This window comes from Salmo salar, chromosome 14 (assembly GCF_965601325.2).
Source record: "Salmo salar chromosome 14, fSalSal1, whole genome shotgun sequence".
NCBI classification, from domain to species: domain Eukaryota; kingdom Metazoa; phylum Chordata; class Actinopteri; order Salmoniformes; family Salmonidae; genus Salmo; species Salmo salar.
This window is the reverse complement of record NC_138304.1, coordinates 20,119,732-20,146,951: the sequence shown is the minus strand read 5'-3', so window position 1 is coordinate 20,146,951 and position 27,220 is coordinate 20,119,732. Positions and strand designations below refer to the sequence as shown.

Sequence of the window (27,220 nt, the reverse complement as noted above, 5' to 3'; positions counted from 1 at the left end):
CACACCTACACACCCATACCCACACATACACTCCCACACATACACACCCACAGCTACACCTACACACCCATAACCACACCCACACATACACTCCCACACATACACACCCATACCCACACCCATACCCACACATACACACCCATACCCACCTATACCTACACCCACCTACCCACACATACACACCCATACCCACACATACACACCCACACATACACACCCACACCTACACACCCATACCCACACATACACTCCCACACATACACACCCACAGCTACACCTACACACCCATAACCACACCCACACATACACTCCCACACATACACACCCATACCCACACCCATACCCACACATACACACCCACACATACACACCCACACCTACACACCCATACCCACACATACACTCCCACACATACACACCCACAGCTACACCTACACACCCATAACCACACCCACACATACACTCCCACACATACACACCCATACCCACACCCATACCCACACATACACACCCATACCCACCTATACCTACACCCATACCCACACATACACACCCATACCCACACATACACACCCACACCTACACACCCATACCTATACATACACACCCACATATACACACCCATACCCACACATACACACCCACACATACACACCCACACCTACACACCCATACCCACACATACACTCCCACACATACACACCCACAGCTACACCTACACACCCATAACCACACCCACACATACACTCCCACACATACACACCCATACCCACACCCATACCCACACATACACACCCATACCCACCTATACCTACACCCATACCCACACATACACACCCATACCCACACATACACACCCACACATACACACCCATACCCACACCCACACATACACACCCATACCATACATGCACACCCATACCCACACCCACACATACACACCCATACCCACACATACACACCCACACCTACACACCCATACCCACACCTACACACCCATACCCACACATACACACCCATACCCACACCCATACATACACACCCATACCCACACCCACACATACACACCCACACCTACACACCCACACATACACACCCACACCTACACACCCATACCCACACCCACACCTACACACCCACACATACACTCCCACACATACACACCCATACCCACACCAACACATACACTCACACACATACACACCCACACCTACACACCCATACCCACACCCACACATACACTCCCACACATACACACCCATACCCACACCCACACATACACACCCATACCGACACATACACATACACACCCATACCCACACATACACACCCATACCCACACATACACACCCATACTCACACATACACATACACACCCATACCCACACCCATACATACACACCCATACCCACACCCACACATACACACCCATACCCACACACCCACACCCACACACCCATACCACACATACACACCCACACCTACACACCCACACCTACACACCCATACCCACACTTACACCCATACCCTTACCCACACCCACACCTACAAACCCACACCTACACACCCATACCCACACCCACACCCATACCCACAGCCGCACATACACTCCCACACATACACACCCATACCCATACCCACACATACACATACACACCCATACCCACACATATACATACACACCCATACCCACACATACACACCCATACCCACACATACACACCCATACCCATACATGCACACCCATAGCCACACATACACACCCATACCCACACACCCACACCTACACACCCACACCTACACACCCACACCTACACACCCACACCTACACCCACACCCACACATACACATACACATACACATACACATACACACACACACCTACCTACCAGCTCTCACAGTCTCACGTCAGAATTAGACGTTCATCCATGTTTCTCAAACGTCAAGTTTTGAAATTGTTCCAAATGTCAAATTACGAAGTGTTAAGTTTAGGCATTAACTCTGAATTGTTAAGGTAAGGGTTCATGTTTGGGATAGGCTTAAAACCAAATAACTTTCTATCATTGTATTTGAACCTCCAACCTTTGGAATCAGAAGCAGATACTTACATCCATCCACTATTTACTATGCCCTAGCAAAACCAAAACCTACTTGAAGGTAACAGCGCTCACTGTTGCCTCTAGTGGCCAGTTTCCACGTCATCTCCCAACGTCCTCAGACATGGATGGACGTCAAATACTGACTTGTATCATGGGTGACCTGGCTGCCCATACAAACACACACACACCACAGTGTAGTTCTGTCACATAAGACGTGTTACAATGACACGACTTAACTCAACACACTCAGTCCAGTGTGACTGGCAGTCAGAGGTAGAGCCCTTGACATCCTCTTCAGAAACTTACCAACCTCAACCCAGATGCACAGAGTCAATAGTTCCTACTTCCAAATGAGAGATTTGGGCTCGTATTCATAATGCATCTCAGAGTAGGAGTACTGATCTAGGATCCGTTTTCCCTTTTACATCATAATGAATAAGATTGTATGGACAGGTGGGACTAGAGCTTGCACAGTTGCACCAGGTGGTGATATGGGTTTAAGATGTATTCTTACAAAATGTGGATGTTACTTATCATACGGGAGCTAGCTATGGGGAGAGATTATGTGAAATGAGCTGCCTTTAGTCAAATATTTTGTCAATGCAGAATATTTTTTTTTTTTTTGGGGGGGGGGTAAAAAAAAAACATAGTGTGCTGATGATTGAGTTACTTTCTTTCTCACTCCCTTCAGGATAGAAAGCCTGATCTTTTAACAGACTGTTAGAATGTTGTGTGATCATTAGATAATAGTTGGCCTACACACTCTGCTATTAGCAATAGGCTATAACTGTTACAGACATGGCAGCATTCTTAATTGGAACAGAAGACAGGTTTCCATAGATCAAAATATTCCTGTTAGAATTGAAGTGCCATTAAAACAATATATAATACTGTAATTGTATAATAATATAGTAGCCTACTGCAGAAGCAAGGATCTATCAGAAGCAAGGCATCAAGTGAAGTGCTTAAAGTGATTATTCCGCAAAACTCCTTATGCCATTGTTATAAGGGCCTATTGTTATACGTTAAACGCTTGTTGTTTTTTGAATTTGCGACAGGTAGCGTAAGATTAGAATATCAAAATGAATGGTAGAACCTTGTTTGTGTATTATGTTCATTCCTTCCAATCCAGAACCTCTTCCTCTGCTGTGCGCTAGCGGGAGGAGGGCGCACCGTGTCTTTCGTTCCTGCCCACTCTTCTAGTAGTGATCTGTCTGTGCGTGTTTGCGTGTTTGCGTCTTGGAGCTGGAATTTGGGGAGTGGAAATGCCACTGTTACTTTCACAGTTGGCGTCAAGTCGAATGAGAGTGACCCTCTGACATTCTACTGTGTCGGTCAGACAGCGCGCATCGGAAAAGGGCCGAACCGTTACCGAACGAACGCAGTCAAAAGGAATAGGAATTTGGGGATTTTAGACGGGGTAGTAGTGAGTGTATGAGATATTATTGAATCTTTTAAGTTTTTTATTCCACTTTTGATATTCAATTATCAGTTATCGATTGATAGCCTAACTGTTGGGGCACTTAGGCGTCTGGATTTTCGGAATCAACAATTGTTTTCTGCGTTTGGATTATTATAATTATTATTTTCCTGGGAAATGGCAAGTTCTTATTCTGCGAGAGAAACACGACTTTCCGAGGAAAGAGGAAACAGCAGCTGAATAGGCTACTAAAGGATGCTGGCGACCTGAAGCTGTCAGACGAATTTCTCCTACATTTCCGAGACATTTGTTATTTTGCTTTGAGGACTATAAAACGGTGGAAATATCAAAGTTTCTTTTTTCTTTTCTTTTTTCTTTTTTTTTTTTTACAGATTTGTGTATTTTACAGTCCAATGATGTATTGTGGATTTATACTGTTATTTTCAACCCAACTCATTGTTGTGGCTTCATTGATTCAAAGCGGTAAGTGTGGACTGTTGCAATATCATGTTTTCTAACATTGGCCTTATAAAAGCTTTAATTTGGACGATTTGAAATCACGACTCACCTGTTTTCGTCATGTCTACGGAGGTGCACCTAGGCTACAGTACAGGGTTTTGCTAGACGCATCTGAAGCCTAAGCTCTCTAGTCTAAATCAGTTGAAAGTCAACCTTTCCAAAACGGTAGAGTTTATTGGTTATGTATTTATCTAAAGGTATCGTTCCCTCAACAGTAGGGAGAGGGAATAAATGTTTTTTGTTCCAAGGTGTTCGTTGTCATGTATTGTTTATGGTGTCGGTAAATGGGCACTTGTGAGAGCATGTCTTCATATTTGCTATGTTATTTACTATTCATGTAGTAAATAACAAAAAAAGATACAAAAATGACACAAAGTTGTTTATTTCTGACTCATATCTCATGCTTCACTAGTTTTGAAACAAGTACACTGGTAAATGTGTGTTTTTACATCTTCTGTTAATAATTTCCAATGACGATTGGCAGAGCGTTATTACTCTTTTGTTCTGAATGATAAAACATATATTTTTTAAAGGGTCGCCTACACCATCATCTTGTTTTTTTCTGTTCATTCAAAAATCAGGTGTAATTTCTCTCTCATGGATTTCGTTCTTAAATAATTATCTCTGTCTGTTTTAGTTGCAGATAAATGTGGACATAACATTGAGATAACCAATGCAGATTATCTCACCTCGGCTGGCTACCCGACCTCATACCCTCCATCACAACAATGTATGTGGGTGATATCGGCCCCAGAACCGGGCCAGAAGATACTCATCAACTTTAACCCTCATTTTGATCTGGAGGACCGAGAATGCAAGTACGTAAAGCGCTCTTTTTCTGGAGGCAGTGTGTGACTCTGCCACCTATTGGTCAATATAAGAACTTTATATTCCAAGGATTCCTTCTGGGGCCGTAGGTATCAGAGTAAGAGTGCTGATCTAGGATCAGCCCCCACCATGTTTTCTATTAATTTAGGTCTACAAGGCAAAACTGATCATAAATAAACACTCCTACTATGAGCCGCTTGATGCGACCATGGAAGAGGACTAGACTGGAGCATCAACCAATACCTACCTACTCATGGGTATTGTCGTTTGAGAGGAAATATAATTGGATCGATGTGTTTTGGTTTTAATATTTGATATTCTCTGTACTGCTGTCTACACTATTGTTGGGTCAAAGATCACTTATATTTTGCCTGGATGTGGGCAAATGTAGTCTAGTCCCCGTCTTTAGCTGTGCTACCTAGTGCTGATCATTGATTGTGATTTGGGTCACACATACAGTATATGACAGACGCACACACACACACAACAACAACACACATGCATTCGGCACCTTAGGTTAAGTATGCATTCTCACTAAAGCCCAAATGTTTACAATCTACCATAAATAACCTCATTTTTATAATGATCCCTCTGTCTGTGTAAATCACAGGCTCACTGACTGTCTTGCACATGGGGTCCTTGACTACTATTAGATCACATTTCACCACCAAGGGACCTATAAAATGTTAGCACTCTTTAGGATTCTGGCAGATACTGGATAGTGTATAGGAGAGATGTTCTTTGGAACCATGTTTGGAATGCCTTCAGTTCCTTGCTACTGAATCCTTAAGTTTTTAGAGAACAACCAAGTCTGTGTTTTTGACTCTGATGACAGGTTTACTGTAATATTCATCCTGACATATACTACAATACAGTGCCTTCGGAAAGTTTTCAGGCCCCCTGTCTTTTTCCACATTTTGTTGGGTTACAACCTTATTCTAAAATTGATTGAATTGTTGTTTTCCCTCATCAACCTACACACAAAACCCAATAATAACAAAGAAAAAAAGGTTTTTAGAAATGTTTGCTAATTTATTAAAGAGAAAGAAATATAATATCACATTTACATAAGTATTCATACCCTTTACTCAGTACTTTGTTGAAGCACCTTTGGCAGCAATTACAGCCTCAACTGTTCTTGGGTATGACGTTACAGGCTTGGCACACCTGTATTTGGGGAGTATCTCCCATTCTTCTCTGCAGATCCTCTCAAGCTCTATCAAGTTGGATGGGGAGCATTGCTGCACAGCTATTTTCAGGTCTCTCCAGAGATGTGCGATCGGGTTCAAGTCCGGGCTCTGGCTGGGCCACTCAAGGACATTCAGAGAATTGTCCCAAAGCTAATCCTGCACTGTCTTGGCTGTCTGCTTAGGGTCGTTGTCCTGTTGGAAGGTAAACCTTCAACCCTGTCTGAGGTCCTGAGCGCTCTTGAGCAGGTTTTCATCAAGGATCTCTGTACTTTGCTCCGTTCATCTTTGCCTCGATTCTGACTAGCCGAAAAACACCCTCACAGCATGATGCTGCCACCACCATGCTTCACCGTAGGGATGGTGCCAGGTTTCCTCCAGACGTGACGCCTGGCATTCAGGCCATAGAGTTCAATCTTGGTTTCATCACACATCATCTTGTTTCTCATGGTCGGAGAGTCTTTAGGTGCCTTTTGGCAAACTCCAAGCGGGGCTGTCATGTGCCTTTTACTGAGGAGTGGTTTCCGTCTACCGTAAAGGCCTTATTGGTGGAGTGCTGCAGAGATGGTTGTCTTTCTGGAAGGTTCTCCCATCTCCACAGAGGAACTCAGAGCTCTGTCAGAGTGACCATTGGGTTCTTGCTCACCTCCCTGACCAAAGCCCTTCTCCCCCTTTTGCTCAGTTTGGCCAGCCTGCCAGCTCTAGGAAGATTCAAGTGGTTCCAAACTTCTTCCATTTAAGAATGATGGAGGCCACTGTGTTCTTGGGGACCTTCAATGCTGCAGACATTTTTTTGGTACCCTTCCCCAGATCTGTGCCTCGACACAATCCTGTCTCAGAGCTCTACGAACAATTCCTTCGACCTCATGGCTTCGTTTTTGCTCTGACATGCACTGTCAGCTGTGGGACCTTATATATACAGGTGTGTGCCTTTCCAAATCATGTCCAATCAATTGAATTCACCACAGGTGCACTCCAATCAAGTTGTAGAAACATCTCAAGGATGATCAATGGAAACAATATGCACCTGAGCTCAATTTCATAGTCTCATAGCAAAGGGTCTGAATACTTATTTAAATAAGGTATTTCAGTTTTTCTTTTGTATACATTTTCTCACATTTCTAAATACCTGTTTTTGCTTTGTCATTATGGGTTATTGTGTGTAGATTGATGAGGATTTAAAAAAATGCAATCCATTTTAGAATAAGGCTGTAATGTAACAAAATGTGGGAAAAGTCGAGGGGTCTGAATACTTTCCGAAGGCTCTGTATATAGTGTATAGGATCTATAAGGAGAGATGTTGTTCTTTGGAACCATTTGAATACCGCCAGTTTCTCCAGTAAATTAATCACTGTTGACATTGGGTCTCCGAGTTGTAACGCCAACCGAGCCTGTGTTTTGTACTTTGATGATAGGTTTACTGTAATATTTGTTGTGAGGATTTATTTTATAGCTCATAGTCATGGTTTGGCAAATGTGAATGTTGTTTTTGGCTATTAAACAAAATGTTTAAAATACCAAATGAGGGGCCTTGGCAAAACCACAGATTCCTACGAGAAAACGTACCCCTTTTCCTTTCATCAACAACATCTGCAAACCAAACTCCAAAACGTGATATTTCAATGTCATCTATAAAACCTATGACTGAAACGTTGCTGACAGGTGTATAAAATCAAGCACACCGCCATGCAATCTCCATAGACAAACACTGGCAGTAGGTTGACCCATACTATGGACTTTCAACCTGGCACCATCATAGGATGCCACCTTTCCAACAAGTCCTGTTGTGCTGCTATTGTGAAGTGCAACACTCACTACCAAGTTCCAAACTGCATCTGGAAGCAACGTCAGCACAATAACTGTTCGTCGGGAGCTTCATGAAATGGGTTTCCATGGCCGAGCAGCTGCACTCAAGCCTAAGATCACCATGCGCAATGCCAAGCATTGGCTGGAGTGGTGTAAAGCTTGCCACCATTGGACTCTGGAATAGTGGAAACACGTTCTCTGGAATGATGAATCACCATGTGGCAGTCTCACGGTCCATACAGAAATGGTTTGTCGAGATCGGTGTGGAAGAACTTGACTGGCCTGGACAGAGCCCTGACCTAAAACCCATCAAACACCTTTGCGATGAATTGGAACGCCGACTGCGAGCCAGGCATATAATCGCCAACATCAGTGCCCAACCTCACTAATGCTCTTGTGGCTGAATGAAAGCAAGCCCCGCAGCAATGTTCCAACATCTACTGGAAAGCCTTCCCAGAAGAGGGGAGGCTGTTATAGCAGCAAAGAGGGACTAACTCCATATTAACTCCCATGATTTTGGAATGAAATGTGCGACGAGCAGATGTCCACATAATTTTGGTCATGTAGTATATATATATACTGTACTGTACATATATATACTGCTCAAAAAAATAAAGGGAACACTTAAACAACACATCCTAGATCTGAATGAAATAAATAATCTTATTAAATACTTTTTTCTTTACATAGTTGAATGTGCTGACAACAAAATCACACAAAAATAATCAATGGAAATCCAATTTATCAGCCCATGGAGGTCTGGATTTGGAGTCACACTCAAAATTAAAGTGGAAAACCACACTACAGGCTGATCCAACTTTGATGTAATGTCCTTAAAACAAGTCAAAATGAGGCTCAGTAGTGTGTGTGGCCTCCACGTGCCTGTATGACCTCCCTACAATGCCTGGGCATGCTCCTGATGAGGTGGCGGATGGTCTCCTGAGGGATCTCCTCCCAGACCTGGACTAAAGCATCCGCCAACTCCTGGACAGTCTGTGGTGCAACGTGGCGTTGGTGGATGGAGCGAGACATGATGTCCCAGATGTGCTCGATTGGATTCAGGTCTGGGGAACGGGCGGGCCAGTCCATAGCATCAATGCCTTCCTCTTGTAGGAACTGCTGACACACTCCAGCCACATGAGGTCTAGCATTGTCTTGCATTAGGAGGAACCCAGGGCCAACCGCACCAGCATATGGTCTCACAAGGGGTCTGAGGATCTCATCTCGGTACCTAATGGCAGTCAGGCTACCTCTGGCGAGCACATGGAGGGCTGTGCGGCCCCCCAAAGAAATGCCACCCCACACCATGACTGACCCACCGCCAAACCGGTCATGCTGGAGGATGTTGCAGGCAGCAGAACGTTCTCCACGGCGTCTCCAGACTCTGTCACGTCTGTCACATGTGCTCAGTGTGAACCTGCTTTCATCTGTGAAGAGCACAGGGCGCCAGTGGCGAATTTGCCAATCTTGGTGTTCTCTGGCAAATGCCAAACGTCCTGCACGGTGTTGGGCTGTAAGCACAACCCCCACCTGTGGACGTCGGGCCCTCATACCACCCTCATGGAGTCTGTTTCTGACCGTTTGAGCAGACACATGCACATTTGTGGCCTGCTGGAGGTCATTTTGCAGGGCTCTGGCAGTGCTTCTCCTGCTCCTCCTTGCACAAAGACGGAGGTAGCGGTCCTGCTGCTGGGTTGTTGCCCTCCTACGGCCTCCTCCACGTCTCCTGATGTACTGGCCTGTCTCCTGGTAGCGCCTCAATGCTCTGGACACTACGCTGACAGACACAGCAAACCTTCTTGCCACAGCTCGCATTGATGTGCCATCCTGGATGAGCTGCACTACCTGAGCCACTTGTGTGGGTTGTAGACTCTGTCTCATGCTACCACTAGAGTGAAAGCACCGCCAGCATTCAAAAGTGACCAAAACATCAGCCAGGAAGCATAGGAACTGAGAAGTGGTCTGTGGTCCCCACCTGCAGAACCACTCCTTTATTGGGGGTGTCTTGCTAATTGCCTATAATTTCCACCTGTTGTCTATTCCATTTGCACAACAGCATGTGAAATTTATTGTCAATCAGTGTTGCTTCCTAAGTGGACAGTTTGATTTCACAGAAGTGTGATTGACTTGGAGTTACATTGTGTTGTTTAAGTGTTCCCTTTATTTTTTTGAGCAGTGTATATATATATGTACAGTACCAGACACATCTACTCATTCAAGGGTTTTCTTTATTTTTATTATTTTCTACATTGTATAATAAAAGTGAAGACATCAAAACTATGAAATAACACATATGGAATCATGAAGTTTCCAAAAAAGTGTTAAACAAATCAAAATATACTACCGTTCAAAAGTTTGCGGTCACTTAGAAATGTCCTTGTTTTTGAAAGAAAAGCACATTTTTTGTCCATTAAAATAACATCAAATTGATCATAAAAACAGTGTAGATATTGATAATGTTGTAAATGACTATTGTAGCTGGAAATGGCTGAAGAGGCGACTCCGGGATGCTGGCCTTCTAGGCAGAGTTGCAAAGAAAAAGCCATATCTCAGACTGGCCAATAAAAATAAAAGATTAAGATGGGCAAAAGAACACAGACACTGGACAGAGGAACTCTGCCTAGAAAGCCAGCATCCCGGAGTCGCCTCTTCACTTTTGACGTTAAGACTGGTGTTTTGCGGGTACTATTTAATGAAGCTGCCAGTTGAGGACTTGTGAGGCATCTGTTTCTCAAACTAGATACTCTAATGTACTTGTCCTCTTGCTCAGTTGTGCACCAGGGCCTCCCACTCCTCTTTCTATTCTGGTTAGAGACAGTTTGCGCTGCTCTGTGAAGGGAGTAGTACACAGCATTGTACGAGATTTAATTTCTCAGAACAAGAATGAACTGACGAGTTTCAGAAGAAAGTTCTTTGTTTCTGGCCAATTTGAGCCTGTAATCGAACCCACAAATGCTGATGCTCCAGATACTCAACTAGTCTAAAGAATGCCAGTTTTATTGCTTCTTTATTCAGACAAATAGTTTTCAGCTGTGCTAACATAATTGCAAAAGGGTTTTCTAATGATCAATTAGCCTTTTAAAATGATAAACTTGGATTAGCTAACACAACATGCCGTTGGAACACAGAAGTGACGGTTGCTGGTAATGGGCCTCTGGACGCCTATGTAGATATTCCATTAAAAATCAGCCGTTTCCAGCTACAATAGTCATTTACAACATAAAACAATGTCTACACTGTATTTCTGATCAATTTGATGTTATTTTAATGGACAAAAAATGTGCTTTTCCTTAAAAAACATGGACATTACTAAGTGACTCCAAACTTTTGAACGGTTGTGATTATTTTATATTTGAGATTCTTCAAAGTAGCCACCATTTGGCTTCATGACAGCTTTGCACACTCTTGGCATTCTCTCAACCAGCTTCATGAGTTAGTCACCTTGAATGCATTTCAATTAACAGGTGTGCCTTGATAAAAGTTAATTTGTGGAATTTATTTCCTTCTTAATGCGTTTGAGCCAATCAGTTGTAATTGTGACAAGGTAGGTGTGGGTATACAGAAGATAGCCCTATTTGTTTAAAGTCCATATTATGGCAAGAACAGCTCAAATAAGCAAAGAGAAACGACAGTCCATCATTACTTTAAGACATGACAGTCAGTCAATCTGGAAATTTCAAGAACTTTGAATGTTTCTTCAAGTGCAGTTGCAAAAACCATCAAGTGCTATGATGAAACTGGCTCTCATGAGGACCGCTACAGGAATGGAAGACCCAGAGTTACCTGTGCTGCAGAGGATAAGTTCATTAGAGTTTCCAGCCTCAGAAATTGCAGCTAAAAAAAATGCTTCACAGAGTTCAAGTAGCAGACACATCTCAACAAATCAAATTTAATTTTATTTGTCACATACGAATAAATACAACAGGTTACAGTTAAATGCTTACATACAAGCCCTAACCGACAATGCAGTTTATGATCTCCGCATATGTGGTTCCCACCGTGAAGCATGGAGGAGGAGGTGTGATGGTGTGGGGGTGCTTTGCTGGTGATACTGTCTGTGATTTATTTAGCATTCAAGACACACTTAACCAGCATGGCTACCACAGCATTCTGCAGCAATACCCAATCCCATCTGGTTTGCACTTAGTGGGACTATCATTTGTTTTTCAACATGACAATGACGCAACACACCTCCAGGCTGTGTAAGGGATATTTGACCAAGAAGGAGAGTGTTGGAGTGCTGCATCAAATGATCTCAACCCAATTAAGATGGTTTGGGATGAGTTGGACCGCAGAGTGAAGGAAAAGCATCCAACAAGTGCTCAGCATATGTGGGAACTCCTTCAAGACTGTTGGATAAGCATTCCAGGTGAAGCTGGTTGAAAGAATGCCAAGAGCGTGCAAAGCTGTCATCAAGGCAAAGAGTGGCTACTTTGAAGAATCTAAATTATATTTTGATTTGTTTAACACTTTTTTAGTTACTACATGATTCCATATGTGTTATTTCATAGTTTTGATGTCTTCACTATTATTCTACAATGTAGAAAATCGTAAAAATAAAGAAAAACCCTTGAATGAGTAGGTGTTCTAAAACTTTTGACTGGTAATGTACATAACTAAGGGGTCATCCATCGGAATGTACCGGAAGGGAGGCGGAAGTCGTTCTACTTGCATGGCAGCCACAGTTTGACTTTTCTTATGGCTCGTCCTAATAGAAATGTATTGTCTGAACTGAATTCCTCCCTTATCAGATAGAATGTCAGTGGAAGCTGCAGTGCATGACCGCATCCCAAACATCACCCTATTCCCTATTACACTACTTTTGACAACTCTGGTCAAAAGTATTACACGATATAGGGAATAGGGTGCCATTTGGGATGCAGAACACTAGGTGTCTGCCATCGCTCCCCTATATTTTAATTAAATTACAGAACCAAATAGAACATACATGTCCCTGTACCATGGAACATGGCTGTAACTATCCAACCAAAGAATTTTTAAACGTGACGGTTCTTTTTGCCTTCAAGCATTAGTACAAAACATTAGGGTTTTTTCTTCGAAGGAGAGGTCTGTCTATAACTATGTTTTCAGTGTGGTGCCAGACCAACAACCTCTCCCTCAACGTCAGAAAGACCAAGAAGCTGATCGTGGACTACAGGAAACGAAGGGCCGAGCACGCCCCATTCACATTGAAGGGGCTGTAGTGGAGCGGGTTGAGAGCTTCAAGTTCCTCTGTGTCCACATCACTAAGGACCTATCATGGTCCAAACACACCAACACAGTTGTGAAGAGGGCATGACAAAACCTATTCCCCCTTTAGGAGGCTGAAAAGATTTGGGCCCTCATATCCTCAAAACGTTATACAGCTGCACCACTGAGAGCGTCTTGACTGGCTGCATCAGTCAAGACGTATGGCAACTGCTTGGCATCTGACCATAAGGCGCTACAGATTGTAGTGCGTATGGGCCAGTGTATCACTGGGGCTGAGCTCAATGTCATGTCATCCAGGACATCTATACCAGGTGGTGTCAGAGGGAGGCCAAAAAAATGGTCAATGACTCCAGACACCCAAGTTATAGACTGTTCTCTCTGCTACTGCATGGCAAGCGGTACCAGAGCTCCAAGTCTGGGAACAAAAGGCTCCTTAACAGCTTCTACCCCCCAAGCCATCAGACTGCTGAATAGTTCATCAAATGTCTACCCTGACTATTTGCATTGACCCCCTTTTTATTTTCACTGACCCTCTTGAACTGGCTCTATTCACACTCCCTGAACTCTACTCACACACTCACACATACTACACCGACACTCTAACACACACACACACACACACACACACACACACACACACACACACACACACACACACACACACACACACACACACACACACACACACACACACACACACACACTCACACTCACACACACACATACACTCACACACACATATGCATATTGACGCCACACACACACAATCACACTCTTTCACGCTCTTCACATGCGCTGCTACTACTCTGTTAATTATCTATCCTGATTGTCAAAATCAAATCAAAACAAATTTTATTGGTCATGTACACATGGTTAGCAGATGTTAATGCAAGTGTAGCGAAACGCTTGTGCTTCTAGTTCCGACCATGCAGTAACATCTATGTTTATGCACATTTACCCCTACCTACATGTACATTTTACCTCAATTAGCTCAACTACCTCGTACCCCAGCACATTGACTCAGTACCGGTATTCCTTATATATAGTCTCGTTATTGTTATTTTATTATGTTACAGTTTCCCTTTGTATTTTTAGAAAATGTGTCTTACTTTTTAATAACTCAGCATTTTTGGAAAAGGGCTCGTAAGTAATCATTTCATGTTACATGTAAAGTCTACACCTGTTGTATTCGGCGCTTGTGACAAACAAAATGAGTTTGATTGATGGAATACATAATTGGGTGGTTGTGAGGGGTTTCCTTCTTCGTGGTGTGTGTCAAGGGTTTGTCAGAAGCTAAAGGAAGGTCATAGAAAGTTTGTGTGTGTGTGTGTGTGTGTGTGTGTGAGAGAGAGAGAGAGAGAGAGAGAGAGAGAGAGAGAGAGAGAGAGAGAGAGAAAGGTCTTTAATCAGGGCAACACTCGCAAGGCCACAGGGCATGCGCAGAACAACTGACAGGCATATTCACTGACATTTTCAACCTCTCCTTGTCCCAGTCTGTTATCCCCACATGTTTTAAGCTGACCACCATCATTCCTGTTTCCAATAACTTCAAGGCTTCATGCCACAATGACTACCACCCTATAGCATTCACATCTGTAATCATGAAGTGCTTCGAAAGGCTGGTTATGGCACACATCAACCCCATCATCCCAGACACCCTAGACCCACTCCAATTTGCATACCGCCCCAACAGATCCATAGACGACGCAATCTCAATTGCACTCCACACTGCCTTCACCCACCTAGATAAGAGGAACACCTATGTGAGAATGCTGTTCATTGACTACAGCTCAGCGTTCAACACTATTGAACCCTCCAAGCTCATCACCAAGCTTAGGACCCTTGGATTGAACACCTCCCTCTGAAACTGGAATCTGGACTTCCTGACGGGCCGACCCCAGGTGGTGAAGGCAGGCAACATCACTTCCACCACACTGACACTCAACACGGAGGCCCCACAGAGGTGTATGCTTAGTCCCCTTCTATACTCCCTGTTCACCCACGACTGCATGGCCAATCAGGATTCCAAAACCATCATCATCTGGGATAGGATAAAGTAATCCTTCTACCCCCCCCCCCCCCCCTTAAACGATTTAGATGCACTATTGTAAAGTGGTTGTTCCACTGGATATTACAAGGTGAATGCACCAATTTGTAAGTCGCTCTGGATAAGAGCGTCTGCTAAATGTCGTAAATGTAAATGTAAAATCAAGTTTGCTGATGACACAACGGTGTTAGGCCTGATCCCTGGCGACGATGAGACAGGGAGGAGGTCAGTGACCGGGCAGTGTGGAAGACCACAACCTCTCCCTCAATGTCAGTAAGACCAAGGAGCTGATCATGTACTACAGAAAATGGAGGGTGTGCACGCCCCCATCCACATAGATGGGGCTGCAGTGGAATGGTTTGAGAGCTTCACGTTCCTATGGGTCCAAATCACTAAGGACTTAAAATGGTCCACACACAGGCGCACAGTCATGAAGAAGGCGCGACAGCTGCATCAGTGAGAGTGTATTGACTGGATGCATCACCCTACAGAGTGTGGTGTGGACTGCCCAGTACATCATTGGGGCCAAGCTCCCTGCCATCCAGGAGCTCTATGAAAAGAAGGCCCGGAAAATAGTTAAAGACTCCAGCCACACAAGCCATAGACTGTTCTCTCTGCTTCTGCACAGCAAACGGTACTGTTGTATCATGTCTGACACCAACAGGCTCCTGAACAGCTTCTATCCCCTGCTGCTACCCTTATACATATCTACAGTAACTATATCACTCCAGTATCCCTGCACATTGTCAATATGGTATTGGAACTGACCCTGTATATACAGTACTGTAGCTTATTCACTTCTCATATTTCTTATTTTGATGTCTTGTTTTTGTTCTACCTTGTGTTATTTTTAGTACTACATTGATATTGATTACTGCATTGTTGAGTTTAGAGCTTGCAAGAAAGGCCTTTCACTGTACTTGTGCATGTGACATTAAAACTTGAAACTTGTGAGACAGAGAGAGAGAGAGACAGAGAGCGAGAGAGAGAGAGACAGAGAGAGAGAGAGAGACAGAGAGACAGAGAGAGAGAGTGACAGAGAGACAGAGAGAGAGAGACAGAGAGAGAGCGAGAGAGAAAGAGAGAGACAGAGAGAGAGAGACAGAGAGAGAGAGAGAGAGAGAGAGAGAGAGAGAGAGAGAGACAGAGAGAGAGACAGAGAGAGAGAGAGAGAGAGAGAGAGAGAGAGAGAGTGCTAAACGGAAAGGTTAGAAAGGAGGTTTGCTGGAGAAATGCAGTGTTGAACTCTTCCCTTGAAGTCACAGTCGGAACTGACAACATTACATTCATGGAGTGGTCAGATATCAAAATAACATCAATAAGGCTTTTGTGGAGATGCTCTGTGGTTGAGTCGATATTCCAGCATGACTGTGGCCAATGTGGAGAAGCATCAAAGACAGAGTCTGTGTCCCAAATCGCACCGTGTTCCCTATGTGCCCCGGTCAAAATGTTGCACTACATAGGGAATAGGGTGCTATTTGGGATGTAATCCTTAGTCTAACCAAAGACAGACTTATCTCACACTGACACTAAAATAGCATGACCGATTTTTTTATTTGTTTGAACGGTTTCCTCGAGCGTGAGACCATGACACAGAGAGAGAGAGAGAGAGAGAGAGAGAGAGAGAGAGAGAGGAGAGAGAGAGAGAGAGAGAGAGAGAGAGAGAGAGCGAAAGGTTAGGAAGGAGGTTTGAATCGTGCTCATAATTACAGTCAGCACTTTGAATCGTTCTGAATCCTACTCATAATCACAGACAGCACTTTGAATCGTTATGAATCATACCCATAATGATTCAAAGGAGAAATGCCACATCAGCCACTGGCCTACTGTTCAATCAGCCGTTTACATTTAGGTTTGGCCTGGCGTGTCAACCTCCAGACACACCAATGTGTTTAGCCTCAATGTGTTCGTTTCAATGGAAGCAGAATGGCTCTTTCCAACTGCTTTCCTCAGCAGTGGAGGCAAAAACAGGAAGGCCAGGTGTCTTATTGGATCCAACATGGGTTGTTTGTGGTTTCGCTTCTAAGGACCTAAATTGAGTCATGAACTTCTACAACAATCTGTTTATTTGTTCTCGGTTCCATGGGCATGTTCCTTTTATTTCACCACTTTGAAGTTCACAGGAGTCTTAACAGCTAAATGAACTGACAGACTGATTATATTAGAGCCTTGGAAGGTCAGTCTGCCCTCCCATCTTGCACGTAAATACCGTTGGTGGCTCCAAATTTACTCACAAGAGTATATCCTGTGTCATTTCGTGACATTGGTCTAGGATACAAGTTTTAAAAACAACCATAACAGATCTCGTAAATCAAAGAGACAGTTTCCTGTAGGCATTTCGGGACAAATCCTAATTTAAGATCTTTGGCGCTTGTGATTAGAATTTTCACCCAAATCTCCCAATTACATCTATGGAAGATTAATGCGAACATCAGAGTTACGACTTACGTGCTTGTCTGAAGTTACTCTCTCTTGAACTTCAAGTCGTGTATCTGAAACAAATCTTAATGCCAGGATGTAGGGTGATTACAGGACTAAAGGCTGCATGAGGCACACTTCATTTCCCCTTGTTGTCTGTAGTTGACGTAACCTTTGTGGTATGACACATATAAAACAAAACCACAACTGCAGACCTGCAGACTCCCAACCAGCAGTGCTGCTGCTGTTGACCTGGTCAAAGACATTGTCTGAGTACCAAATGGCACCACTATGTAGGGACTATGTAGGGACTATGTAAGGACTATGTAAGGACTATGTAGTAGGGACTATATAGGGACTATGTAAGGACTATGTAGGGACTATGTAGGGACTATGTAAGGACTATGTAGGGACTATGTAGGGACTATGTAAGGACTATGTAGTAGGGACTATATAGGGACTATGTAAGGACTATGTAAGGACTATGTAGGGACTATGTAAGGACTATGTAGGGACTATGTAGGGACTATGTAAGGACTATGTAGTAGGGACTATATAGGGACTATGTAAGGACTATGTAGGGACTATGTAAGGACTATGTAAGGACTATGTAAGGACTATGTAGGGACTATGTAAGGACTATGTAAGGACTATGTAAGGACTATGTAGGGACTATGTAGGGACGAGGGTCTCCTGCTATGGAGGAATGGTCCGGTGATGGATACAACTCTAATTGAATGATCCTCTCAGTGTTGTCAATTGTCATTTCCACTGCGCCACCATGGCTCTGTGGTCATTGTGGTCATCCAGATGAAAGACTTGGGGTTAGTTAGATGGCTGGTGGTGGATGTTATAGAGCCACAGGCCAGTTAGCGTGATGACCGGTTGCACTATGAGCTCATGGACAGACCTCTGGATTTCTTCTTGTCTGCCCTGAGGCTCTTGCGTCTCTGCCTTTCCTTACCTTTCCTTTCATCTCCTTTCCTCTCCTCTCCTCTCCTTTCCTTCCCATTCCTCTTCTTTCCTCCCCTTTCCATTCCTTCCCTTTCCTTCCTTTCCTTTCCATTCCTTCCCTTTTCTCTCCTCTCCTTTCCTTTCCTTTCCTTCTCCTTTCCTTTCCTTTCCTCTCCTTTCCTCTCCTTTCCTTTCCTCTCTTTTCCTTTCTTCTCCTCTACTTTCTTTCCTCTCCTTTACTCTCCTTTCCTTTCCATTCCTTCCCTTTCCTCTCCTTTCCTTTCCTCCCCTTTCCTTTCCTCTCCTCTCCTTTCATTTCCTCTCCTTTCATTTCCTCTCCTTTCCTCTTCTTTCTTTCCCTTTCCTGTCCTCCTATCTTTTTTCTTATGACTTTTCTCACTCTATATGCTCACTGAACTCTGAACACTCATCGGTTTCTCATTTTTCTTCTCTACACACATTCTCTCACTCTCTCATTGCAGCTGAAGCTATAAAGTTGAAGTCGGAAGTTTACATACACTTAGGTTGGAGTCATTAAAAGTCATTTTTCAACCACTCCACAAATTTCTTGTTAACAAACTATAGTTTTGGCAAGTTGGTTAGGACATCTACTTTGTGCATGACACAAGTCATTTTTCCAACAATTGTTTACAGACAGATTATTTCATTTATAATTCACTGTATCACTATTCCAGTGGGTCAGAAGTTTACATACACTAAGTTGACTGTGCCTTTAAACAGCTTGGAAAATTCCAGAAAATGATGTCATGGCTTTAGTAGCTTCTGTTAGGCTAATTGACATCATTTGAGTCAATTGGAGGTGTACCTGTGGATGTATTTCAAGGCCTACCTTCAAACTTAGTGTCTCTTTGCTTGATATCATGGGAAAATCAAAAGAAATCCGCCAATACCTCAGAAAAAAATGTAGACCTCCACAAGTCTGGTTCATCCTTGGGAGTAATTTCCAAACGCCTGAAGGTACCACGTTCATCTGTACAAACAATAGTACGCAAGTATAAACACCATGGGACCACGCAGTCATCATACCGCTCAGGAAGGAGACGCGTTCTGTCTCCTAGAGATGAACGTACTTTGGTGCGAAAAGTGCAAATCAATCCCAGAACAACAGCAAAGGATCTTGTGAAGATGCTGGAGGAAACAGGTACAAAAGTATCTATATCCACAGTAAAACGAGTCCTATATCGACATAACCTGAAAGGCCGCTCAGCAAGGAAGAAGCCACTGCTCCAAAACCGCCAAAAAAAAGCCAGACTACGGTTTGCAAATGCACATGGGGACAAAGATCGTACTTTTTGGAGAAATGTCCTCTGGTCTGATGAAACAAAAATAGAACTCTTTGGCCATAATGACCATCGTTATGTTTGGAGGAAAAAGGGGGACGCTTGCAAGCCGAAGAACACCATCCCAACCGTGAAGCACGGGGGTGGCAGCATCATGTTGTGGGGGTGCTTTGCACTTCACAAAATAGATGGCATCATGAGGATGGAAAATTATGTGGATATATTGAAGCAACATCTCAAGACATCAGTCAGGAAGTTAAAGCTTGGTCGCAAATGGGTCTTCCAAATGGACAATGACCCCAAGCATACTTCCAAAGTTGTGGCAAAATGGCTTAAGGACAACAAAGTCAAGGTATCGGAGTGGCCATCACAAAGACCTGACCTCAATCCTATAGAACATTTGTGGGCAGAACTGAAAAAGTGTGTGCGAGCAAAGAGGCCTAAAAACCTGACTCAGTTACACCAGCTCTGTCAGGATGAATGGGCCAAAATTCACCCAACTTATTGTGGGAAGCTTGTGGAAGGCTACCCGAAACGTTTGACCTAAGTTAAACAATTTAAAGGCAATGCTACCAAATACTAATTGAGTGTATGTAAACTTCTGACCCACTGGGAATGTGATGAAAGAAATAAAAGCTGAAGTAAATCCTTCTCTCTACTATTATTCTGACATTTCACATTCTTAAAATAAAGTGGTGATCCTAACTGACCTAAGACAGGGAATTTTTACTAGGATTAAATGTCAGGAATTGTGAAAAACTAAGTTTAAACGTATTTGGCTAAGGTGTATGTAAACTCCCGACTTCAACTGTATGTTTAACTCTGTATAACCCATGTCCTTCCTCTATTAGGGCAAAGTGCACTCCAAGCATTATTTCCCCCTGCACAGTGGCACTGCCAGCCTGTTTTCATCTTGGGACAATGATCTTTGTAGTTGAACTATTTGTGAACTTCACGACTGGGTTTCACTGAATAGCCACATAATTTGGAGTCACTCACATGACAGGAGGGTGTGAGTCCCAAATGGCACCATATTCACAATATAGAAGTCCAATGGGCCCTGGTCAAAAGTAGTGCACTAAACAGAGAATAGGGTGCCATTTGGGATGCACAAATAATGAACCATCCTGTGTATAAGTAAGGCTTCCTTCAGAGGACTTCTGTCTTAAGCAGCAAACATTCGCTTGATATATAAATAGGTATTAACTGTTCTATAATCATGATTTTGCGCAATTGTGTTCCTTGTTATTTCTCAAGACTGTTGTCATGATTGTTTGGATGGGTTTTCCAAAGCAAATGTAGTCACTCACATTGGTTTAAACCAGACAAAACACTGTTGTGTGTCCCAAATGGCACCTTATTCCCTTTATAGTGCATTACATTTGTGGGCTCTGGTTAAAAGAAGTGCACTATATAGGGTGCCATTTGAGACGGAACACTGTGTGTGTTCTGTTTACCCACACACAGACAATGGATGTAAAATGTGCTCTTCAGTCATCTTCAGTCTAAAGTGCATTTTAGTAATCAGAGCATCAGAGGTCCTTTGCCTCCCTACTGATCAGCGGGCTGCAGTGCTGCACAGCCAAATGAAAACACATGTCAGATTAAGGCCTAACGAGCAGATTAACGAGGAGAGAGTTTAGACTAAACTCAGATTCAGAGCAGTGCTGCACTGCGATGTCACAGCTGCTATCCCTCCATGGATTTACAGAACAGAAAGCACCCACTTCCAGATGTCTTCAGGACTTAGTAAATGCCTCGAGTCACAAGAACCCGCGTACCAGACCTGGGTTGAAGTACTCTTTGAAATGATTTAAAATACTTCATCTGTGCTTGATTGACCTTGCCTGATTTAAATAGACCAATAGAATAGTAGCACACCCAGCTCATCTGTCACTCCAGGCAGGCTAGAGCAAACGTTCAAAATATTTGAAAGGTTTCAAATCGTATTTGAACCCAGGATCTGCTGTCTACAGCATGTTTGTACAAAGCCTGTCCCCCTTGACAGTGAAAGTTCACTGTGAATAGTCATATTGTCCTATTAACATGTAGACTTTTGCGATACCATGGTAACAGGATGCGTATGCGTGTCTGTGCTAACAACAATCATGAGACACTGAACAACAAACAGCCAAATATAGCAACCTGGTCTCAGAGCATTTCATTTTATATATTTTTTTGTAAATCCGAGACACTCCATTTAGTATGATATGTTACCTTTTGTATGTATTTGTGGATGGCCATCAGTAGTTGAAAAGTTGCTAATTAAGATAAAATGCTAAAGTTGTCCATTATGAGATTCAAACATGCAACCTTTGATTTGCTAGATGTTCGGGTTATACACCCACCCATCCACCCTGACCAACCAACGACCATTCGTTTTTACCTTCAGTAACCTGTCTTATGTAATCATACCAAACATAATATATCATACTCATTTGAGTGTCCCAGATTTAGCTTTACTATGTTATGTCTAATCTATGAGACAAAGCTGAAAATGGTGCAATAGTGCCTTTTACTCTGTTTGGATCATGTGATTCTAGCTTTAGGGGATTTCAGAGTGGACAAAATAGGCCATAGGAATGCAGGGAGACGTCTTGCTGCTGAGGTCAGGATCTCTAAGGGGTCAAAGGTGAGTCAGACGGTTGCCCAGTTAGAGTGTCCTCAGTTAAAGGGAGGATGAGAGGATGAGCCAGTGGTCTATATCACTTCAGCATGGCAGAGGCTGCATCTCAAATGGCACCCTATTCCCTATACAGTGCACTACATTTGACCAGGGCCCATAGGGCTCTGGTCAAAAGTAGTGCACTCTATAGGGAATAGTGTGACAGATAGGAAGACAGATAGGAAGCCAGGGTTAGGGTTAGCCGCCCACCAACAGCAGGGACCCTGGTGGAGAATAACTCTCTATCACGAGTGGCATGGAGGAATGCAGTCTAAGGCACTGTATCACAGTGCAAGAGGCGTCACTACTATGCCTTGTATCTGCTCCTAACGCAACACAAGGCCCTCAGGCTGACCCCCAAGTCTGTCTGAACTCATAAAGCAGCATTGTTTATTAGGCGGGACCGGAGAGGACCAATGATATGCACTGAGTGTACAAAACATTAAGAATACCTTCCTAATATTGATTTTCAGCCTCAGTTCATTGGGGCATGGACTCAACAAGGTGTCGAAAGTGTTCCATAGGGATGCTGGCCCATGTTGACTCCAGTCAGTGGCGTTTGGTGACGTTTAAGATTATAATTTTTATTACAGCATATTGGATGACTGTCATTCATATTCCGTTCACCCAGATCAATGTAACATTGAGAGGTTTAGGCTACTACATGATGCTGTAATGTTCCCTGTACCCATCATGAGGTTGCTACAACCTAGCCTATGAATTAAAGTTTATAACGTAGGTGCACAGGTCGAGAGAGAAATTAAGAGTAATCAAGGTGACAGACAGTCTTGCTGCAGCTAGCTGATCTAGGGTGTAATAATTAGTCCAACAGTTCTAAACGAGTGTTTCTATTGGACAAATGCAGCTATGTTTATCCCATTTAGTTCCATTTGCTTTCGCTTAAGAAACGTTTTTCAACAGAATAGGCGGAATGAATAAAACCCTGATCACACGCAAACACAGTTCACTTTCATAACAGCCACATAAAAACAGCATGATCACTTTGCTGATTCCTTCTCGCACTTACTCCTCCTCTTTCAACTTTTCCTTTTGCTTGTGGACTTCAGTGCACAACACCTAAGCTGTCTGTAACCAGGCAAAAAAACCTTTCCAAGCCAAACCGTCATATTATAACTGCTACACACAGCCTACATTGTTAATGTCACCATATTAGGTAACCTTGTCACCATATTAGGTAACATCATAGCTAGTCAACATAGCTACTAGAAGTAATGCGTTAGTAAACCCACTACAATCATGCAGCACAGTGTGCAGTTTAGCAGTTATACCGTCGGGCCCCGGTGGCAATACATTTAAAAAAACAGAAGCTTACCTTGACTGAGAACAGTTCCAGTGTTGGATAGCCATAGCCAGCTAGCTAACATAGCATCCCTCTCTATTTGAGATCGGTGTTGGAGTAGGATAAACTAGCTAGCTGCATTCACTAGCTAAGTGAAAGTGGGATTTGTTTTTTTTTACAAAATATGTAATCTCTCTCTCACTCTTGCTTCTCCTTAATTTGTTAAGAAATACATTTGTTCAAAACTGTTCAACAATTGTCTTTCTCTCTCTTTGAGTCAACTACTCACCACATTTTGTGCACTGCAGTGCTAGCTAGCTGGAGCTTATGCTTTCAGTACTGGATTCATTCTCTGATTCTTTGATTAGGCAGACAACATGCCAGTTCATGCTACAAGACTCTGATAGGTTGGAGGACATTCTCCAGAAGTTATCATAACGACTGTGTAAGTCTATGGAAGGGGGTGAGAACCATGAGCCTCCTAGGTTTTGTATTGAAGTCAATGTATCCAGAGGAGGACGGAAACCAACTGTCCTCCGGCTACACCATGGTACAGAGCTACTGTAGACTTTCATTGTTTTAATCAATTATTTGATGACGTGAATATATTTAGTATAGTTTTATCTTAAAAGGATAACTTTTTTAATGTTTCCCTATTTTTATTTTTATGAAATTCACTGAGGAGGATGGTCCTCCTTTTCCTCCGGAGGAGCCTCCATTGACTCCAACACTTCCCAGAATTGTGTCAAGTTGGCTGGATGTCCTTTGTGTGCTGGACCATTCTTGATACACACAACAAACTGTTGAGCGTGACAAACCCAGCAGTGTTGCAGTTCTTGACACAAACCGGTGTGCCTGGCACCTACTACCATACCCTGTTCAAACACACTTAAATATTTTGTCTTGCCCATTCACCCTCTGAATGGTACACATACACCATCCATGTCTCAATTGTCTCAGGGCTTAAAAATCCTTATTTAACCTGTCTCCTCCCCTTCATCTAGACTGATTGAAGGGGATTTAACAAGTGACATCAATAAGGGATCATAGCTTTCACCTGGATTCACCTGGTCAGTCTGTGTCATGGAAAGAGCAGGTGTTCATAATGTACATAATATACAGCGGGCACTGTTTTGAAGCCACCGTGTCTACATGTTGATTCTCCCTCTCCATTGTGAAAAAGATTTTGGAAGCTATAGATATGCATTTATTAATGTCTACATTTGTTTTTGCCGTGTTTATTCTATTAGACACCTTAATGCATACGTTTCAATTACATAATGTGAGCTAAACATAAAAATAAAATCTTAAATACATGTCATTTTGTCCTTGAAACATTTAATTGAAATAATCTAGATTTCCATTAATTCCTATGGAGGACTGCTCCTACTGAGGTGTACCAATATGGCCGACAAGTGGCTTCGGAACGCATCTCATTGGCCAATACAGAGCATCAGCAATCTAGTGTTTATATACATCATTGGAGAGGACAGCATACGTCTTGAATACTTGACTCATTCTCCATACGACTGTGGAGGAGTTGGAGATTAGACCTGTGTCCCAAATGGCACCCTATTCCCTATATAGTGCACTACTTCTGACCAGAGCCCTATGGACCATGGTCAAAAGTAGTGCACTAGAATCGTAAATAGGGTGCTGTTTGGGATGGAGATCAGATCCCTTGTCCCCCCGGCCATTCAACGGCTTGTAATTAGGAAGGACTAGAGGACTATCTATCACCACTGACTACACCTGTATCAAAACAGAACAGGCAGTGGACTGGAGTACAGCTGTAGTCTAAAAATAAGAGTTACTGCTGTGTGGCTGCCTGCCCATGTGGATAGAAGAGAGTGGACATGGTCTGGTCACTCTTGTGAGTCAACTCAAAGGTGTTTGTGTTTTTTAGGTGTGCAATGTAGAACTTGATTGTTGCCATCTTTCTAATGACCGCCAGGACAAACATTAATGTATTTATTGATAAGTATGTTGTTGTGCTATAATATGGATGAAAAAGAGCCTTGATCACCAATCATCATGAGGACTCCAGTCACCATGTTTGTGTTTCCATCTCGGGGTCAGTCAGACACTACAAGGTTGAAACAGAGGTGTTTGTGGCCAGCCGGCTGGAATCACACAGCCCAGTGAGCCCCATTAGGGAACACAGCTTTTCTTTCAGAGAGAAGGTGACAGTAACAGCCTGTCCCATCCTCTGTTTGTCTGTCTGTCTGCCATTCTGTCTATCTGTCTATCTGTCTATCTGTCCGGAATGCATCCCAAATGGCACCTATTCCCTACATGGGCCCTGGTCAAATGTAGTGCACTATATAGGGAATAGGGTGCTATTTGGGATGCAGACTTTGTCTGTCAAGCTGAGCGGACAGGAGGCCATTACCAGGGGAGGTTGAGAGGAGGTTGAGGTGGTGAGTGAGTTAATTAACATCATATGTTTTGGGGGAGTGGATTCCGTCTCTGTGAGGTATGTCCCCTCAGGCTCAGGCAGAAAGGGGTGATAAACTTGTCTTGGTGACAAATACTAAAACCATGTCAAAACGCGGCCAGACTGACAGTGTTTATTGCTTTCGCTTAACTCACTTAAAGGTGTAGAAGGGTAGACGGTGTGTCATCTGACAAAGGGCTCTTTTCCAGTTAACTCTCAAAGGTATATACGTTTCATTTTCAGTATTTAGACTTGGGTACACCCTTTAAATGTTTGTTTAACCTAAAACGGTACACTGACTGAGACATTTGGTATAGTGACACATTTAAGTGGTTGGGCCCCCTAGGTTATATTTAACTGTATTTGTTCAAGGCCTGAACGGACAGGTATTTTGTTACATTGTGCTCATTAACAGTGGCTTACGCTGTTTCTAGACACCTAAGCTAGACCCATAAAATGACGTTCTGTTGTTGAAGACCCAGGTAATTATGGTAAGTTGTTTGTCGACACCCAGCAGGTGAGGATCTACTGCGCGTGGCCGACATTTGCTATGTCCTGTCTTGTCCTTCAGGGAATGTGTCTGTTATCCTCTGCCTATGTACATTATGTAGCTTATGATCACCTATAAAAACACATAGCCGTTAATACATCAGGGAAGAGGATCCTCATAATGAAACAATACCATCAATCAAACTCCAAACATAAAACATACAGGAATTATGACAACAATCTTTGCACCTGACTAGTTTATTGGTCACAGACAGTCACAGCTTAGGGCATAAAATGTGTTTCCAATGTTTAAATGAACACTGCATTATAAAATCTATTCATTCTGTTCACGGCAGGCTTTATTTGACCTGTGGGAAGCGTTTTAAGTGGCCTCTTGTAAAGCACTAGTGCCTAGCACTTCAGTGATGTTGTGTATGTATGCCATTTTTATTCATTTGCATCATGCCCCGCTCAGATGGACCCGTAAAAGCAGCACCATGGGGAGATAGAATGCAGATGGCTACACAGACCTGACCTGG

The 27,220-nt window shown here is 43.2% G+C and overlaps 1 protein-coding gene across 1 annotated transcript in view; it reads left to right on the top strand.

The window, feature by feature from the left end:
* Nucleotides 1-3,292: 3,292 nt before the first annotated feature.
* The window catches only part of LOC106568842 (neuropilin-1a), a 53,226-nt gene continuing 29,298 nt past the window's right edge, over nucleotides 3,293-27,220 (top strand). The window contains exons 1-2 of the mRNA XM_014139560.3: nucleotides 3,293-4,002; nucleotides 4,676-4,856. Of these exons, the coding sequence (XP_013995035.2) occupies nucleotides 3,933-4,002; nucleotides 4,676-4,856 (251 nt within the window). The 5' untranslated portion in view covers nucleotides 3,293-3,932. The remainder of the gene's footprint in view (nucleotides 4,003-4,675; nucleotides 4,857-27,220) is intronic.